The sequence below is a fragment of the Atta cephalotes genome (assembly GCF_000143395.1).
Source record: "Atta cephalotes unplaced genomic scaffold scaffold00025, whole genome shotgun sequence".
Lineage (NCBI taxonomy): Eukaryota > Metazoa > Arthropoda > Insecta > Hymenoptera > Formicidae > Atta > Atta cephalotes.
The window spans coordinates 3468662-3489390 of NW_012130089.1; the positions used below are offsets into that span (position 1 = coordinate 3468662).

The 20729-nt window shown below is 28.3% G+C and overlaps 5 protein-coding genes across 5 annotated transcripts; 3 read left to right on the forward strand and 2 right to left on the reverse strand.

Moving 5' to 3' along the window:
- Positions 1 to 3170: 3170 nt before the first annotated feature.
- On the reverse strand, positions 3171 to 5083 carry LOC105620319 (AKT-interacting protein-like). The gene is made up of 7 exons (XM_012201821.1): positions 5072 to 5083; positions 4453 to 4634; positions 4322 to 4386; positions 3843 to 3943; positions 3592 to 3779; positions 3333 to 3501; positions 3171 to 3254 (listed from the first exon to the last, which is right to left on the reverse strand). Exons 1-7 carry the CDS (start codon positions 5081 to 5083, stop codon positions 3171 to 3173), a joined length of 801 nt encoding a protein of 266 aa, XP_012057211.1.
- A 1233-nt stretch (positions 5084 to 6316) lies between these two features.
- On the reverse strand, positions 6317 to 9489 carry LOC105620379 (protein hook homolog). Its single transcript, XM_012201878.1, is given in 4 exon segments — positions 6317 to 6371; positions 6373 to 6847; positions 6850 to 8177; positions 9230 to 9489. Coding segments are annotated over 4 exon segments (2118 nt in total).
- Positions 9490 to 13262: 3773 nt separating this feature from the next.
- On the forward strand, positions 13263 to 13982 carry LOC105620380. The gene is made up of 2 exons (XM_012201880.1): positions 13263 to 13489; positions 13736 to 13982. The coding sequence occupies exons 1-2, from the start codon at positions 13263 to 13265 to the stop codon at positions 13980 to 13982; spliced, it is 474 nt and encodes a 157-aa protein (XP_012057270.1).
- An 862-nt stretch (positions 13983 to 14844) lies between these two features.
- On the forward strand, positions 14845 to 15408 carry LOC105620381. Its single transcript, XM_012201881.1, has 3 exons — positions 14845 to 15049; positions 15120 to 15216; positions 15273 to 15408. Exons 1-3 carry the CDS (start codon positions 14845 to 14847, stop codon positions 15406 to 15408), a joined length of 438 nt encoding a protein of 145 aa, XP_012057271.1.
- A 1544-nt stretch (positions 15409 to 16952) lies between these two features.
- Positions 16953 to 20614, forward strand: LOC105620382. The gene is made up of 6 exons (XM_012201882.1): positions 16953 to 18088; positions 18657 to 18843; positions 18986 to 19383; positions 19467 to 19678; positions 20292 to 20299; positions 20522 to 20614. Exons 1-6 carry the CDS (start codon positions 16953 to 16955, stop codon positions 20612 to 20614), a joined length of 2034 nt encoding a protein of 677 aa, XP_012057272.1.
- The last annotated feature ends 115 nt before the right edge of the window (positions 20615 to 20729 follow it).

The window sequence follows — 20729 nt, forward strand, 5'->3', positions numbered from 1 at the left end:
GTATATATATATATATATATATATATATATATATATATGTATGTATGTATGTATGTATGTATGTATGTATACTTGTCTATAATAAAATATAATACATGCAGATATTATGAGGTTATTTAACACATTTTAATATTTGTCGATTTAGATAATTTTTATCAAAATGCTTTATATTTTTTTTAATAATGTTGTCATGAAAAAAATGTATGGGTATAAAAAAAATTCGAGATAAATCGACTGGGTACCCTCATATTAACGGGATATTAATAATTAAAATTTTTTGAAAGTACAGAAAAATAAGAATTATTAAATTTTATATAAATTTTTCATTATAAAAGTATAGTTCTTTACAATCCTGTTATTATCAGGTTTGATTTATCTCGAACAGTTGATACTCGAGAAACTTTTGTACCGATACATATAAAAAATTACAATAACGCATGTATTTTATTATTGTTAAATATATTCCTTCGTAATCACTATTCCATAAGGAAATCATTCTATTCATTTATTTTTAATAAGAGATGATTTTTAATAATGTGGCCGAACATATTTTCTCGCGAATTTTAATATTATATTATTTAATATTATTACACTAAAAATGTTAATTTTAATTGATATTGCTACCAAAATTATTATATACTATCACTATCATCACTATAAATGGTCTGAAAGATTCAGAATTCATACTCTCCTCTAACAAGAATATTGATGTTTGACGGATTGCTTAATTTTTCTTTGCGAATGGATCTTGTGAATTTGACGTAGAATCAGAATACATTAAGTTCATTCTCCATTATGAAGATTGTTCTTCTTTGTATCGAATATTAACTAGCGTACCGTAAGGCGAAGGGATCTTGATGTGATCAAATTATTGGGATGGTTATCTTAAATGTGATAAAAGTGCTGTTGTAAATACATTAAAATAATGACTTTTTATCGCGATATTAATAAGTTTTATAATCAGAAATTAATAATTAATAGTGAATGCGATCTAATTGTTAGTATTCCACTTTTATCAGTATTTTATTAAATATTAATTTAGAAAAATTTTTGTATTATCGTATGTATTTTCGACGTTTTCATGTAATCCCGCATTACTAAATTTTATAAATTATGTTCCTATAATTTTTATTATATTTCGAACAGCATTTATAATTATATATTGTATTATAAAGAATTTATTATTGTATTATTGAATGTATAAAGAATTATATATAATAAAAAATAATAAAAAATAATACTTAATAAAAAATAATATTTAAAAAGTTATGATTGCAATATAATTGCTAATTATTTTATTGTATTTCGCTAATTATAATGCAATATGATTAGCAAAATACAATAAAATAATTAAACTTAAAATAAAAAATAAATTTAAAATATACTTACTTACAAAAACGAAATACTAAATTTATTAGTAACTTTTTTACGGGTATACTTATAAAAAGGACCGCCGATAATATCGATGGGGGTGATAAAGGGCCTCTAGCTTGTTTTTACTAAATTAAACATTAAATTAACGATATATGACTGAAAAGTTTGAAGTGTATTCAAAGTCTCTATAATTGTTAATAATTAATGTAATTATAAAGACATTGGAATATACTTACATACTAGTAATTATGTTTGGTAAAAACAGGTTAAAAATCTGCATTAAAAAAATCTTCATAATTCCATTTTTATGTAGGCGCATATTATAAGATAAAATTCACTAAATTAGTCTGTTTGAATATTCAATTTCGAGCTTAAAATTCAACAACTTTTATTTTCCCAGTAGGACATGTGGAAAATTTCATTTAAGGATTCATTAATAAACATTAATTGTATCATTAAAAAATTTATGAAATAGAATTTCTTTATATAAATTTCAGAATTTTTCCAATTTCTGAATAATTTCATAACTTTTTAGAAAAGTTCTCTGATTTTGTATATAAATTGTTACACTTCAGAAGTGCTAAGAATTTAATACATCTTTTAGATATATAGAATATTTTCTTTCTATAGATTCTTAAATATTCAAAGATTTCTTACTTTATAATTTCTGATGAAATCGTAAAAAATTTGAAAAATTTAGATATTTTTTCAGAAATTAAAAATTAAATAAGAAATCTTAGAGAAATCTTTTAGGATATTTCAGAATTCATGTACTGAAATAAAAAATTCTAAAAAAAAAGATGTAGATTTTCTTAACATTTCTGAAAGTTTCAATTTAAGTTTAATTTAGTTTAATCGTATAAAAATACTAAGAAAGATGTTCCAGATATATTCTTCTCTATTTTTCTTCTACTTTTCTTTCATTTTTCTTAATTGCAATATTAATTACATTTAGAAAACTTATATATTATTTAAAATTTATTATTAAAAACTTATATATTATTTAAGATATAAGATCTTATAATCTATTTTATCAACTAAATGCAATAATTTTTATGTTGCAATTTCTTTTATAAATCTGAAAAGAATTAAAGAATATACTAATACGTGTCTTTAAATTGAAATTTATGCATTGCGTTTATATCGAGAACGGAAAAAATTTTTTGAAATTAAAATCTTTATCATTTCTTCTCGTCTAATATAGCGTCTAGAATATCATACAGCATCTTAAGACTTTACTTAAGACAATCTTAAAATAAGAACTGACTACGAATATCAGCCTTAAAATTAGATTTAGCCAATAATATGCAAATGAGACAAAAATTTATGCACATAGTGGGATATTGATATAGTAATATGTAGTGATATATTAATAACACAGTTCTTTTGAGTCAATAAAACAGACAACTATATAGGATTCCTATAATAGGTTTGTCATAATTGTAATTAAGTACAGAAATAATTAAGACGCTAGTGATATATGTATTAAAATAAAAATTATATAATAAAATTTTGCATATTTTTGAACAATTATGTTAATAATCTCTATGTCTTAATTTAATTACAAGAGTATTTTTTATATATTATAATTTGTTCTAAACATTCTCTCTCTTTAACACATATAAACCTATATAAAATGTTAAGACACATAAACTTTCTGAATAGAAAAAATAGCTTTTCTAATAATTTTTGTGACTTTATCGACATCGCTTGCACGATTACCCAGAGCAATAATTTCTTCATATAGCTCTTAAGGATGTATGTCGTTTCACTTTAGCCAGCGTTTAAAATTTCTCTTATCTTGCTTCTGGTTTTGAAAATGGCTGAAGCGAACCAGGTTGTACCCATGACAAACCCATTGGTTTATTTTCTTCTTCGTCCTGCAAAGTACGATAAATTGATTAAATGTATAAACTTGTAATGTGTTTTATCGTAATGAAAGTGATATACTTATTTACTTTTGATTCGTAAATCTCTTGTTTAATGGGGTCGTGTACTTCTTTCACATATGAATTAAATGTAATATAATGTGGATCATCCATGGTAGGTGAATTAAATACTTGATTTACACTTTCCTTTACGCACGCTTTCACACGATCTCGAAAAGCTTCAAAATTATTTTCATGCCTGCAATATCGCCAATTAATTCACACATGTAGATATCCTGGATGATATATTATTTTCACGTTCATTTCTTTTAAGGACAAATATACTTACAAACTAGATGCCTCCTCGTTTATTGAAGTCATTTTCGCGTCTAGTTTAGTGAATATCTTAGTGATATACTGTAATAATTGCCAAATTCTGTTATTTCTTCTCCATTCAGGAAAGCCCCATGATGTGCACAATTCTCCACTTTCTAGATTTATTAGTGGATGGAATATTTGAGTTTCAAACACAACTTTCTAAAACACATTTGAGTGAAAAAAACTATACGTAAGGTTGATTATCTGAGTCAGTATTCTTACAGGACAATCTCCAAGTGGAAAGTTAGGAGGCAGTGTAATGGTGAATCTAAAAATTCCACCTTTGTAAATTCCTTGCCGAATGAACTGTACACCAAACCATACTGCGACAAAATGTGAAGATGAAGTATTAGAACTTTTTACAATCGCTAGTTTAACTACATTAAAGTGAAATAGGCAAAAGATATAGTATAGATATATTTACATCAGAACCATTATACAAGTCGTAATCGGGAAGAGCAAGACCTATAAAATAGGTTTACACCTATCAAAAACATACTAACATTTCAACAGAAAGAAACGTAGTATGCAAACAAGAAAAGGAAAAAGAAAGGGTATTTGTTCCTTGACATGCAAGTATTATAAAATACTAATTCCTGTTTCGAAACATTAATATTACAGGTTATAAGTTATCACAGAAAATTGCATGCCAAATTTCGAATATCTTAAATAAAACTTATACAGTCTTTAACAATACTTACATAAAGCGTTCAAAGCAGATGGTATCACATAAATCCCTTTTAAATCTTGAGAACATAACATCTTACTGAAAAAAATATTATAAAAAATCAGTTATCTTTTCATACACATCCGATAATATTACTAAACTTACTATTCAGACAAAATGTTATATTCCTGTGAGAAAATAGCATGTTGTTTGTTGATTTGCCACACAATTGGTCTATCAATCATTTTTGCAGACATACTCAATGGAGAATCTCCATGATTGCTTCCTGGTACAAGCTTCCTGAATGAGCCTTGTCTATTTAGATTATCATCCTTGCTGTCTTCGCTCTAAAATAAGAAACAGAATATTATTAATGATTATTACGAAAATGATAATTAAAATATCATCACACTATTAAAAAAGTTAAAATATATTTATTAAGAGTAAAATAAGATAAGTATATATAACTCTCCATTTTTATCGCTTCCAATTGGAAGCTTTTATATATATATATTCTTTGTATTGTTAAAAGAATAATCAGCAGAGGGAATAACATCATTCTTATATTTCTAAGATAAAATATGAATAAAAAACAAGATGAATGTATCTACAATTCTTCACTTTCACATATAACTGTAAGATTTATTATTATTATTATTATTATTATTATATATATATATATATACACACATATGTATAATTATGCGTTATTATTTATATTATTGTGCAAACTTGCGAACTTGAGCGAAATATCATATCTTTCGATATATGTTTAAAAAATTACCTTGGCCGACATGATGAGTGATCATGAGAAAATAAATAGAATGATTTAATAACTCGCTACATTACAATTGCGAAGCGCGACATCATGCGAGATAAGATTCTCTCGTCAGTAACAATCGATAATCTGATGGAGTGGCGTCAATCATGAATCATATGACATGAAGCTCTGATTTCTGATCAGCTCCAATTGGCTTCGACATCGACAAGACATTATTAAGAGGGCCACCTCTGAGTAAATTTTCGACTATCAAATGGATCCGAGGATAAGTGAAGAACAATAATATTACCAACCAGTTTAATATTATCATATGAGTTTCATTATCAATAGAGATGATTGTATAAAGAAAAAAATATTAATTTTTCAACAATAAGTATATGAAAAAAAATGTCAGGCGCTCCATCGGTGCAACTTATGTTGATAAAGTTCATTCGACGCGTTTTTACACAAAACGAATTTGGCAAATAAAGTATCGCTCTGCCCCATGAACAGAAATATTAATCGTTAATACTTTATGTGGCAAAAAATAGATGTTCAACGAGAAATCTTATACTAAATCTTACTTTAACTGGGACTCGAAAAACTATAATTCTATATGATGAAATTAATGAAACTAGAGTGATAAAATTAAAAATCTTATGGTTAGAATTAAATATAATTATAGTAAATTTAAATCTTTTATTAACTGGAAACTCTTAAATAATAACTTTATGATAAAATTTTGTTGTGGAAATTGAGGATTTGTGGTTAAAAATTCTGTAAATTTAGAATTATAGTAAAAATTAAGAATTTTATTAATTTTATATTAATATAAAAAAATAAAAATTTTAAAGCTATAAGTTAGCTACAACTATCTCCTTGTGAAGTTGGTAATACTGATTTTTAGTATCTATAATCTTAAATCTAAATTTAATTTTATTGTACAATTTGATGAATTAAAATAAATTTCCACAAATATCGAATAATTTCAAACATCAATTGTCAAGAGCATCCTCTAAACAAAACAATCTTTATTTTGGTTACAACGAAATCATCACTATATAATTTTTATAATATGACGAACAATATAACTTTCCAAACTATACGAATTTATGATTACACAAAGTTTATTTCGCATTTCAAATTTATAAAATAAAATATTGAAAATTTCAATTCATTTAATAAAAAATCTTAAAAAAAAACTTAATGTTCCAAATCACACTTGATTTGGATTCTCGTCTTTCTATCAAATTTTTCAACTTTCTTACATCAATATTTTTAGGAACTGTTATTTTCCATAATTTGTTCGACATTCTGTTGCTTCTCCTTCTTCAGAAGATGTCGCCTGATTATTGTTTATAATTTGTGGATTCTGTGATTCATTCACTGCAGATTCTGCTGGCTGGCTCTCCGGTAGTTGATTTTCAGTCTCTGGTTCTTCTTGTCGACAATGCAAACAATATGATAACAATGCGGTCGACGTCGGATTCAAAACCGGCAATTTCGTCATTTGAACGGTGAGAGTTTGTTTTTCAAAGTTCAACTCTTGTTGTAGATTTTTGGGAATGAGATTAATACCTTTAATGGATATGATTTTTGGTTTATTGCTTGTTTGTTTATTTGTGGATGTTGTAGTCTGTTCTTCTATTGGTTCAAACTTGCTATCGTTTTCTCGTGTTTGACTTGCTGTTGCGTTTTTTAGTGCTTCGCTCAAAATTTCGTTTTTCTTTTTCTTCTTTTCATTCGGTATTTGCACTTTCTCTATAAAATTAGATTCGGAAAATATTTTCCTTTTTTTTCGGACAATTCTTTTTTATTCTCGTCTGCCATTCTGGATGTGGATGGTTTAATTTTAACTACTGGTAATTGTTCTACTTGCTGGGTGCTGTCATTTGTATGCACCATAGCAACATGTCTCGTTAAATGATCCTCCATTAAGTACTTTGTTTGAAATATTTGTGGTCCACGATAGCCTTCCAATCTTAAATCTTTGATTTTTACATGACTTGTGTCACATTCTGCTTGATCCTTGATAATGAAATTGTCCTTATATTCAGTACTTTCATTTTTTAACTGATGGTACCTGTCAATTGTCCTGGTAATTTCCAACTGTTGTCCTGTCTGTTTATCGACTGCTTTATATCTAATATTTTCCTTTTCCAGTTGCTGTATAATTTCGCGCATGTGTTTTATGCGTTTTATCCGCAGTAAAATTTCCTCTTTAATTTTCAATTCATTCTTAAGTTTTTGCAGTAATGTCTTTTCATCCTTTTCCAGCTGTCGTCCGATGTCGCTCGAACTTGTTTCTGACGAAGTCTCCATCATCCTTCGTATATTATTTACCTTGATTTCATTCTTTTCTTCTGTAGTTGGAATGGATTTGGGTTGTCGTCTAGTCATCTTTCGTGTTACGGCTTGTAATTTTGTAACACGTTTGCGTATCAATGCCTTTTTCACTAATTGATTAGCCCTACTTACTTTTCGCTTACGCTTCAGTCTACGAATTACATTAATTTGGAACTTTTTGTCTGTCCGCAAAAGAAAATTCGTTAAACCAAGGTATCTTAAAGTTCTATTGTTCACTTTTACGAATCTAACTACCTTGCCGTACCTTTGAACTACCACAACTTTACAATTATTTACTTTATTCTTATCATCTATTTGTTTTGTGATACATGTATTCTTTTGTGATACCTTATGTCTAATATCGCCTATCTTGCTTTCTATAATAGGATTTGTGGTAGTTCTATCCAACTTAGTTGTATCTAGATCAAATTGACGCGTAACTTCGTTGCCGCTATTATTGTGATTAACTAACTTATTTATGGGCTCAAGAGTTTTATTAATTTCAAGATCGTTATTGTTGTTAGTTTTACTCAATAACTCTATCGAATTTGGACAAATCGCTTTTAAATTTTCGATCCGTTTCGACTTTGATTTTTGTATATTAATCCAATTTTCTATTTCTTTCGTAAGTGACTGTACTAATTGTTCCTCCTTTTGAGTATCTTTAGATTGATGTTCTGGAAAAGATAAGTCTTCCTCAACTTCATCACTTTTGTTGTTCTCAGAATGTTTTTCGTGAATAGTCTCCTGTAGTTCTTCTTTAATTTCCAAGGTTGGATAGTAACTGGTTAATAAATTCAAAATTACATAGAAATTAAAAAATTAAGAACACTTTTAACTTAATTTAGTTAATTTCAAATAAATTAATTTTTAACTTAATTTAATTTTAAATTTAAATTGATTAACTCTTTCTTTTTCAATTAAAATATTTTATTTCTCTAACAATATTTTTTTTTATAAAATATGGAACATTAGAGAACTATAGAAGCTTTCACAGAAAGCTCAATGATTGAATGCATTCAATACTATAACCATTCACACTGTGTATCTGTTTGGTTTACATTTTTAAATCTAATGGACTATGGCACACAACTCATGAGACCTGTTCTTTTTAGCTAAACTTCTTGCATAGTTCAGCTCTTCTCTTTATCTTTCCAACGTGGACAGATCTACAGTTAATTCTTAAAAGAAATTCAACTTATTTATTATCTCTTTCCAATTCTAGAATTGGATGGAAAGGGATGAGAAATAAGTTGATTTTAAGAATTGACCATGAGTTATAAAACTGGACTTATGTCAATCAGCTACGAGAGCTCACTGAATTCCCAATAAACGGGTTATAGTACTGATATAACATATCGTGATAGGTGGGATGCTCGTTTGCTTAAAGATGAAATCGAGATGAAAGTGAGAAATTGATGAACTTAGGGACTGTATTTGCATTATTCTATCCTTGTTAAACGTCTAATTACCGACAAAATACTATTTGAAAATTCCTAAAAAATAAGTTTTTTTATTATATAAGTAAAAATACATTGCTGTAAAAAACTATTTCTTTGTTATATAAAATTTACAAATAAAATATTAAATTTATTTAATGATCCATATCGTAATTGTCTTTTTATTTAAAGTAATCTGATTTTTAAAAAAATTAGAACTTTCTGATTGAATAAAAATATTTTACAAAATTAACTGTTTAATTCTGTTTAACTCGAGTTAATTAAATCTTAACATAATTTTAACCCTAAGTTAATTTTTGTTCATTCAATTTGAAATTAATTTTATGAGCCATTATTAACTTCAACTTAATTTAGTTTTAAAAAAACATGAACTTACAGAACCCTGTTAATTCCACGATTTGTGGTGAGAACTGGGGATCTTTTTTCGACCATGCTAACTTCTCGTTCTGGACTCGCATATTTATTGTTATCCATGGTTTGATTTTGTGTTCCTTCTTGGCTACTTATGCTAATGATATCAACATCTTCCTCAGTTAAATCCATAATTAATCGTTTGGTTTGATGTTTTTCTCCATATATTTCCATATATTTCTCTATCAAGTAAGATGAGTTGGTCTTACTTGGCTGTCGGATCATGTTAAGACTTTTTTCATCATTTGTTTCAATATTGTTAGACAAGCCGCTATTTAGCGTACACGCAAATATAATATCACTACAGTATTCGAATTTATATAAGTTTTGTAGAAACTCTATTTTGATATTTCTATGAAAATTATACAAAATTTTTTGAAAAACAACACAAAGTGTAAAACAAATAAAATAATTAATTTTTTATTTTAGCTTATGCTTTCTTAAACTTTTTGTTGCAAAATTTCATCAAAATTATAAGTATTTATATTTATAAATGACTACGTTTACACAGCTCAATCTATGCCGAAGTTGTAATATGTTATGAAACTGGCCAATCATAGCTATTCCTCTGAAGAATGAAATGATTATAATTGGCCAGTTTCAAAAATTGACTCGATGGTTATAATTTAGGCGTAATCGATGTTATAACTCAGGCGTAAGTTGAGCTGTATAAATGTAGTGTATTATATGACTGAATTTGCATATAATGCGAATGTGTGAAAAAGAAGCTCGCTTAGCAACACTAGTTATGTTCTAAAGGTGTTCCATTTCATGTGCGAGATGCGTATGATATCATTTTATTCTTGTTGTTCACCGAATATTAAAGATAAAAAATATACATCATGCGCATCATGCGTAGATGCATCCTAAATTTAATGCTGAAAATGCTACAGTTACGTCTACTATCTCAGATAACATTTATGTTGCATAAGATATCTAAAAATCGTCTTTTAGATGTCTTATGTCTAAAAGATATTTAAAAGACATCTTGTAGATATCTTATACAACATGTTACTCGAGTATAGAGATTAGTACAACAGATAGTCAGTTTTGAAACATAGCCATTAATTTGTGTTATGACCGAATTCAGTTCACAATGTGCTTTTCGTTTGACGACAAAAGTCGACAAGTGTCGTTTTATCTTTGTCACTCTTTGAATGTCAAGAATGTTTGTGTCCCATCAAATGGAAAGCACCCAATATTTATCAACTTTTATTTGTTATAGTTTACCTAGTATTTATCAATTTTTCAAATTTACTGCTTTTCTGTAAGAACAAACAAATAAGTTGTTCAAGTCGGCAAAGCGATGTTTGTGAAACTTGATTAATTCTTACTTGTGGATGCAACCAATCATTTGTTTAATTATTCGACGAACAGACCTAGCCGCTTTGCCAACTTGAATAGATTTGAACTCGCCCAATGATTGGCTACTACGCTAATTTTCGCGCGGCAAAGCAGCAAGTTTTGCTGCGTTCCGTGTACATACAATTTCGATAAATACTGTAAACTAAATTCGATCACAATACAATTTCTATCTTGCATAATACATAACTATATACATTTCCAATTTCGGAAATCTTCTAAAATGCCAAACGTTATTACAATCGCTCGGATGTCGTTACCCACAATTGCTTGAACAACACTCAATACTTAGTGTTTCTCGCGGCTTACGAAATTACATCATTTTTGGGTCCAGATATCTCGGTATATTTCCGACGTATTATCACACACTCACATTCTGTATTTATTTGTGCTTCGCTACTTACTTTTCGATAAAAACAAGGATTATACTCACCCATTTTTAACCTTTCGCGACGATTTTCATGCTTTGGTTGGAAAAGACAAAGTGCTAACCGTAAATACCGTGATAACGCTACCGTCGTGAGTGTTCTGTCTACAGTGTCAATCTCCGTTTGATGAATTGGAAATACTTTTTCTTCTTCGTTCCCTATTGGTCGGAACATATATTCTTACGCGTGCCGATACGAACTTGCTAAACTTGTTTCACGATCGTTCTACGCTGTCTCTCGTTATGATTCTCTCTCTCTCTCTCTCTCTCTCTCTCTCGGCTTACTCTTCGTCTTTTTCTAGTTCTAGAGATTAGAATTAGATTAAAGTGATCTACATTAATCTACATGGTGAAAATGGGCATAAAGCCCAGTTCCAAATTAACTGACGATTAATTCATGATCTAGGTTTAACTTATGCATTGTCTCTTTCCAATTTTAGAATCAGAAAAAGATGAGAAACAAAATAAATTTCGATTACAATTAACCATGAGTTGTGAAACTGGGCCTGACGCTGGGTTGTTTCACCTTTTGGTAAACTTCAGCTCACTGTCTTAGGACTGATTACATCAACGTTACTTTAATTTTAAATTAGGCAACCAGGCCTTACTCTTTTATTCTCTTATTTTTTTACTCTTTTACTTTTTTGTTTATCCAGTAAATAAATTACTACATAGTTTATCCGAAGATGGAACAATTGACCGTAAGGTCCGATTTCACCAACTTTGATTTATTACTTTGATTTTAAGCGATTTAAAATTCTCTCTGTCTCTGTCTCTTTTTCGCTTTAAAACGAGACAGATAGAATTTTAAGTCTCGCTTAAAGTCAAAGTGCAACTGAGCCTAAGACTATCAACATTACTTTGACTTTAAGTGAAGCTTAAAACTCTCACTTTCTCTCTTAAAGCCGAGAGAATGGGAGAGACAAAGTTTTGTTTTGTTTAAAGTCGAAGTAAGTTGGTGCAATCGGATCTAAAGCAATTTAAGAAACTATAATATATAATACTGATCTAATGATTTATTAGCTTCGTAGACATGTTTAAAATAAAATACAATAACACTCAATTTTTATTTAAAACTGTAATTTTAATGTTATCGCGCGCGCCGAGTTTGATGATTATCAATATATAAGATGTTATAGTAGTCAATATATAAGGTGTATAGTAGTATATATTACAAGTATTTATGTATATACTTATTTATACCATATATAATAATCTATATAATAAAAAATCGTGAATATATATTATCCAAATATTTGTCAGTAATAATCGCAAATTTATATCAATTGTCGATAACGTCATTGTTCTTTATTATCACCGAACTCCATCATTTCTCCTCCTTGTTGTTTATTCATCAAATTTGTTATTTATCAAATGTTAAACAAGGATGTTTGCCAGCAGCTGATGAGCATTGTAAGCGCCAAATAATCGATTGACCAATTTTTTTATTCTATATATTGTAGATGATTCATAATATCGCGTGTAAAGGAATATGTAATAAATAGTTCTGCGTAGAACTATTGGAGAGGCAAGATATAAACTAATATAATCAAACGCTGTGTTCTGCTGAATTGAGATTATGATTGATTAGGATCAGATATAAACTATTGTCTAGCACTGCTGATAACTATGAATTGACTATCGACAGCCGGAATGATAAGAGATAGTACGAGACATTTATTTGGTGCGAGTGTACGTATTCTTGTTAAAGGTTAACTTGAATTAATATTAGGTATGGGAAAAAGTTCGTGGCGTTTTTCCCGTTAGATGTAACGTTACATCTAACGGGAAAAACGCCACGAACTTTTTCCTATACCTAATAGGTTAACTTGAATTAAAGGTTAATTGTGAATATTTTGATTATATCAATATTTCACATGCAATCGAAGGCTTTTGAACGTCGCAGTTCTGAAAAGGTACAGAAATAGAAGATGTTTAAGATCCTTCTTAGACATTTTCAAATCATGATATAAAAAAATCTTCACATTGAAGGTTAAATGCCTACATACTTAATTTTTGATATATAATTGGAAGAATTGATTGCACTATCAATTTGTCTTCTTTTCATAATTTATTTTTTTTATATTCTTTATTTGTTGCGTTTTCTGATTTATTCGCCTACAATCTACAGGATTCGATATTTCGATATCTCATATTGAAGAAGCTAATTCATGAATAATTCACTCTACAATTTTTTTTAGAATGGAAGATGTCTTTGTCAAATCAAATGTTTAAATGTGACTGTATAAAAACAAATAATTTGACAAAAGATGAACTAAATCGAATAACTGACGATGTAAATAAAGCTTTAATTGACTCAAAAGGCAATGAACTTTTTGAAAGCTATCTTTCTCAATTCAAGTTTTTGGATGGTTTAGTAAGTTTGAGGTTGTACAACACCTGTTCAGAGATCCTGAATGAAAAGCAGAATAGATCGTGAGTCTATTTGTAATATGACCTTATATTTTTATTACAAGATAATAATGTTCATATATTTTTATAATACTCAAGGTTAATACTTAAGATAGATTACTACATTTTTTATAAAATATGTGTAGTTATGTAATAATATTGATTGGGAAAAACGAATATATGTTTAAATAAAAATAATATGTAATATACATATATATGATATATCTCAAAACATCCAAAGTTTATATTAACAATCAAGGAAATTTACAGGAGTCAAAGCAATTTATCGGAGGAAGCATTGGAATCACTTATTACTAAAGTAAAAATGATAAAGAAGACTATCGAAGAAGAAGATATAACTGCAATAGATTTTCATATTATGTCAGACTTGAACAAAGCTTTGGAGGCAAAAAACAAAGAAAAATTACTCGGCGTATTAGAAAGGATCAAAGAAGAATGTCAAAATAGTCTACGAGATTTGCACCAAAATTTTAGATGTTACGTCTTGAAAAAATAACATTTGAAATTTTTTAAAAATATTAGGTGGGAAAAAGTTCGTGACGTTTTTTTAATGCCATTTTAACGGGAAAAACGCCACCTAATATTAACTTAAAATTTTTACATTTTTTCTTTTTTTCTTTTTTGCAGTTGTGCATTACGAAGATCCATGATGTTTGTTCCTACATAATTTATTTTTACTTATACAGTTTACACTGTACAATGTACTTATTATCCCAAAGTATTTACTATAACAGCTCAGATAAAACTAAAGTTAAAGTAAGAATATATTTTAGATACCATCTAATATTTTCAGAGTAAAATCTCATTCTTAAAAATTGAAAATTAAGTCACTTTTTCAAAACCTGGCTTTTCATTTCTTATAATGAGATTCCATTTCACAGAAGGATAGAGTAAGAATAATATATGGTTCCTTATGTAAAAGTGATCGATTCATAGTCAGATACTTTAATTTCGATTATTTTCTCATGTATATACTTTTAAATAAGAGACTGATTGTAAAGTAAGACGAATTAACTCGATTAGAAAATAATAAATTGAAACATTTTTCTAAGTTAATACAGATTTAGTCATGTAGCTAACCCAGTGTATACCCGATGTATTTAAAATGAAATATATATATATAAATATATTTGAATTTTACCGAAAGCGAGATAAAAAGTTTAGTAAGCAATAAAGAACAGGCCTATGAATCAGTCGCTTTATATCGCTTTGTGTTTATTTATTTATTTATTTATTTAATTGTTATGACAACGAACATACAGAGGCTTAATAAATCTTGTCAACTAGTTTTATACGTCTTCTCTGTTGTATCCTTTCTACTGTCAGTCAAATCACATCACAATTGATAAATGTTGAATATGAGACACGTGGATAAATCAGAGGAAAAATACATCGCAACGATTAATCGAATCCGTGATACTATCCGTAAATTAGAAGAAACTACGAAGTATTCACGGGATTTGGAAGCTGTTCGATTTCTGCGGTATTCTATGTTGAAGTCTCACGATAAAATTCTGACGGACGACCTGAGGAAAATTAAAATACGAAATAAACAGATGTTAAGTGAGAGCAAAATTTCTATTTAACATATTTAGTAATCTGGTCGTCATCTGATTGGAAGATCCCTTTTTAGATTTATTTCGACAAAGTGTCACGGACATTCAACTCAGTTCTCTCGACATACTGCCTGAATCTCTAAGGAGACAAGTGCAGAAAACATGGCACCAGAAGTAATTTCCTCTCCATCATATCATTAATGATTTACATGTTGACACGTTAATTTCAGATACGACGCTCTGTTATCTCAAAACGAACAATTAAAGAGACAAATTGTCGCTTTAGATTGCGCGATGAAACAGAAACAGAAAGAGGTATTTTTGACTATAGTTGTATCATATTTGTATCTCAACCATCGAGTCTAACGAAAGTACGATTTTCTTATTTAAAAAACGAGTAATATCCATTTCTCCATTTTTAATTAATATGGACTAACTTTAATCTTGATTTAACTTACTTTTTATCTTCTTCTAATTTTAAGAATTAGAAAAAAATTAAAATTAAATTTAAAATAAATTTTAAAAAATCGAGATTAATCTACATTGGTAGAAATGTGTATTTTAGGATGAAATTTTTAATAGGCTAAGTTAATTGATTTCTTGGAGTTATATTATGTAATAAAAGTGTAATTACTTTTCTTATGTTGAATTAGAAGAGATTTTCTAATTTTTATGTTTTTCAAATTCAAGTAATTTATATATATATTTTTTATGAACGTAGACACTAGGCATTCTTTTTTTACTTTTCTTTAAGAAGATAATTTTTATAATGATTGACAATATCATAAAAATATGAAATATACATGTATAAAATCTTTTTGCAACTCGTACGCTACATATTAATTATAAGTTTAATATTAATTTATGCGTCAAATTAATTAAGTTTTTCTCTTATTTGATTCAATTTAATAGTGGCAAATAGTGAGATTATTTATGACTTATTTTAAGTATCAAAGCACCAACAAATATTGCCTTCCAGTATTAAATTGGTTCAAATTTCTGCAAGGATATTGTCTCAAGTTACATGTTTAATTTATATATAATTCGTAAATTATAAATTATATAATATGCATTAATATGCAATTAATATTGTTATCGTCTTTGCATTATCTGATTTGTACTGAAGTGGTTTGTATATTATAGATCGATATTTTGCAACAAAAATTATTCATCGCAGGGAACGTAAATTCTAAGGCAAACACTGAAAAGATTTGCAGAAAGTGCTGGATTCTGACGAACAAAACTTAAAAATTATATATAAGACGCAGATGTTTAAGATAAAAAAAAACCTACTATAAACTGTTGTATTTAAAAATAAAGTTTTTGAATAAGGTAAAATATGCCTATTTGAAAGAATCATTTCAAGCATTAAATGAACGCATTTGAAATTGAAGAGAAATAATGCTTGACAGAAATAACTTACGTTAGTAAGACAATTAAGGGATTTAGTTATAATCTGATTGCGAGAGTAGACGAAAGATCTGTGGCTTCCCTATATGAGTAACATACAATATTTGCCAGTCTCAGTGGTATGTATTCTGGGATCATTCCCAAAAACAAGTGAGATAAAAAGAAAATTTTTTGTAAGTCAATCTCAAAATCGATTAATTAAATTGGCGGGTAATGCGATGTTGGTGATTATATGTCGTCACATTTTGATATCAAATAATGTCAGTTTGCTACGATATGTCAGTTTGTCTGGATACGTTATCTAAAATTATTTTTGTAGCCATAATTTTACTCAGCTTAAGAAATTAAATTGGAATTATTTTAGATTTTGATATTAATGAAGCCATTAAAAAAAACTTACTAAAACTGATCTGTTTAGAATTAGTTAATTGACAACTTTTTAAGGTTTCAGATGAGAGATGCAACTAGAAGGATCAAATTCGATTGTTTTGAGTAGAATTATGCGTCGGAAATTATGGGAATTATTGGGAATTACTTGCATCTTTTTATTCGCTCCGCTTATCGTGATTACTTTAATCTTTTTATATATCTATCGTTATTTTATCGAAATTGTATTAAAAATCCAGTTAAGGAACAAGTTCATTGGTCTCTTGAAAGGTACAGATTGTGTATGGGCCGTTGAAGATGCCGTTTCTTTATCCGTTATCAATATCTTGATGATATTGGAGAAAGTCGCGCGGAACTCAAACGAAATTTTCTTGGAGGATTTCAAGAATTTGATAAACGATCGCATTGTTTTAAAGGCTGCTGATACGACGATTGAGAAACTGTTCTATCTTCGAAGTCAGAGATTCGGCTATTATTTTTGGCAAAGAAGCGAGAAAATAGATCTGAAAGATAGAATCAGATGGTTGGAATGTGTGAACGCTAATTGTAATGGATCCTGCGAAGATGTTTACAGTGAATCATTTAGGAAAACTTTGGAAAATGTATGCAATAAACCATTGCCCGATAATCATAAAGCCGCGTGGGAGATTCTCATTGGAAAACGTTGTCCGAAGTCGAGATCTAACCTCGAAGAAGGCCGTTTGTCTTCCGAAAAATGCATCGATACTGATATCCGGAAAATTCCTATGTTATTTCGCGTTCATCATTCTTTAGGCGATGGAGTAGCCCTTCTAGGCTTGTTACTCAAAATGATTATCGAGGAGACTGAGATCAAAGAGACGAGAGTAAAAATCAAGAATATCGTCTCATCAAGTGAGACTGGAAAACGTTTCAAAGAAATCATTCCAGCATTGCGAAATTCGGAGAGGAATTTTCAGAACGAGATGGATGTTGTGCGATTCTATGAAAAGAATATCCTTGCCGCATCAATGCAGTTTACTTACGTAACGTTTTTACGATTAATGCAAGATCTACGAGACCATTTTCACAAATCAATAAAATTTTCTAATGTAATGATCGTGTCTTTGATACAGCAAGCCAAAATATCTATCGATCGTATATGGTTGAATTTCAAAAACGTACTAAAACAAATGTATAGTACAATTAAAGATGTCACGCGGCTAACGATGATTTTGCTTTCTTTTCCGAAATTCATCATTCAACAAGCTGTCCGTAAGATGGATAAAAAGTACATTCAGTATTTCTATTGTAGATTTAATATGTTTAATCCATTTTATTAAAAATAAAATGAATAAATAACGAATTAATTTCTTTGAATATCTAATCTTTGAAAAATAATAAACATAAGGTAATAGAAAGATGTTTTAAATTTTTAATTTCGAAGATTAGATTTTCGTAAGAAACAAATTCTGGCGATCGTTTCTCGATTTTTTTCTCTTTTGTACAACAAGAGGGAGATTAGAGGAATTGCGAACACCTAGAAAGAATTAAATAAAGCCGACGATTATTTATTAATTACAGAAATCTTTATTTAAAGGAAATATTCCAGTTATTTTGCTTCAAATTTACTTTATACATATATATATATATAAAATTTAAATTTACTATATATAATATATATATTTTAAATATAGTTTAAAAATATTAAAATCAATATCCTTTGAATAAAGATTTCTATAAATTAATAAATAATCCTCAGTTTTATTTAACTTTTCTTTAGATATATTTGCAATTCTTTCACTCTCCATTACTAATTTTTAATGAGTTTTATTATAATTAAATGTAAATTTTTATAGCGCTTTGCATGGTCCATCTCAAACGGGTGAAAAAATAATGTCCTATTGGTTAGATAATGATGTGGTAAATGATAAATCGCAGAATCTTTTGACGAAAATTCGCGAGATAAGAAGAAATACAGGTGCCAAATTTGAAGATGTAGTATTGGCAGCTTTTTCTGCTAGTGTATACAAATATCATTTACGCGTATGTATAGTTTTTAAGCGATAAATAAGTCTAGAGATATCCAGAAATACATTTAAATAATATCTAGAAAATTAGAAGAAATAATTATATTACATCAATCTATTTTAAAGTTATTTAATATAAACCTGTATTTTTCTTGTAGCTCAAAAAACCAATTCCTGATGCATTAACAGTTATCTTGCCGATAAGAATGTCAATACCTGATGAAAATTTAACTTTAGATAATAATTTTTCGATTGCTCTATTGCGAATTTGTATCTCCAATGCAAACGGACAGACAATCGTCGAGTCAAATCGAGATTCTCAATTTTTTAAGCGTCTTCAAGATATTATAAGAACAAATAATAAACTCAGAAAGAGTTCAGATATCTTGCTTAATTTTTGGATCATGAAGTATCTATCGGCGTTGTTACCGGGGAAAATTTTAAAAGCTTTTCTTTTAAGTCACAACACGATGGTGTTTAGCAATATGTGCGGGCCAGAAAAAGTTCATATTCTAAATAATTCCTTGAGCAATATTGTCTTCTGGATACCAAACAAGTATCATATCGTTTTTTAAAATAATTAACAAATAAAATTGTGCGTTGTAGCGACATATGTATATCACAATTCATTTTTTTCAGAAGTACTACTGCTCTCGGTTTTTCTCTATTAAGTTATGGAGGCAACTTACATTTGTCTTTAATAGCTGATAAATCAATTGTAAAGGATGAGAGATCTCTTGATGAACTTTTAGAAAATACTGTACATGAAATAAACATTGCTTATAATCATATTATATTGACACGCTTTTTGAAACCATCAAATTTTCTGATAGAAACACCCGTGGAAAATGGTATGTAAATTGAATTTTCAATTAATTATTCCTACATTTAATTCCTGTATTTTATTTACACGTATATAACGATAAGATATTCAATAATAATCATATAATAATCATATAATTGCACTTAGGATTACAAAAGGAATTTCATTTATATTTCATTTATATTTCCAGGTATCGGCGTGTTTTAAGAAAGAAATATAAGCGACTGAAATATTGTATTTCTCTTTCTTTTTTAGTGAAGTGCTCTTGATGTATTTGTGCTAAAAGTATATAAATTGTTTTATTGTATTTATTAAATAATATAGGTTTTTTTTTACAGAATTATTTACAGAGATTAATGCTTTAATCTTTTTCATGAGTTTCTTTAAAACTGTATTTTATAAATAAAGTTTTTTAAATTAGGTATAACATTTTGTGGTATATGGATGTATCATGTCTGTAGTTAAAGAATCTGAAATTATATTTCTATTGATTAATTTAGTATAATACATAATTTGATTTTATTTAATTTTATAATGTTTAATCTTATGTTTGATATATGATATACATATTGTGATTCAGTAGAAGTGTCACGTATTCACTGATTCACTGATATTCGTATTGTACCATTCTTGTGTATCAGGTGTGCCAGTGTGATCAATAATCTCAACAGTGAGTTTATGGCTCATCGTTGTTAAAATTTTCAACAATACGTATTAATATTTATTATTTATCGAATTGATATGTAACGGTACAATACACGCAATAAGTTCGCCTTTAATTGTTTTTTGCTCAAATTAAATGAGTTAACATACTCGATATTATTTTTCCAAACGTATTCAGCGTATAAATAATACGTTTATCTAAATATAGAATTCAGAATACAAAGATGAATGGCAGTCGCAATTACTTATTACTGATTGTGAAAAGTTCCCGCTTCTAACAACTGACGTTCTTCTCCATTAATGGCAGGCGATACTAGGTGGATGAAATTGAGAAAAAACTGCAGCGAAATTAATGCATACTATAATAATACTATGGAGTAATGCAATAGCGTTTATCTTATGCTTAGCCACAAAAA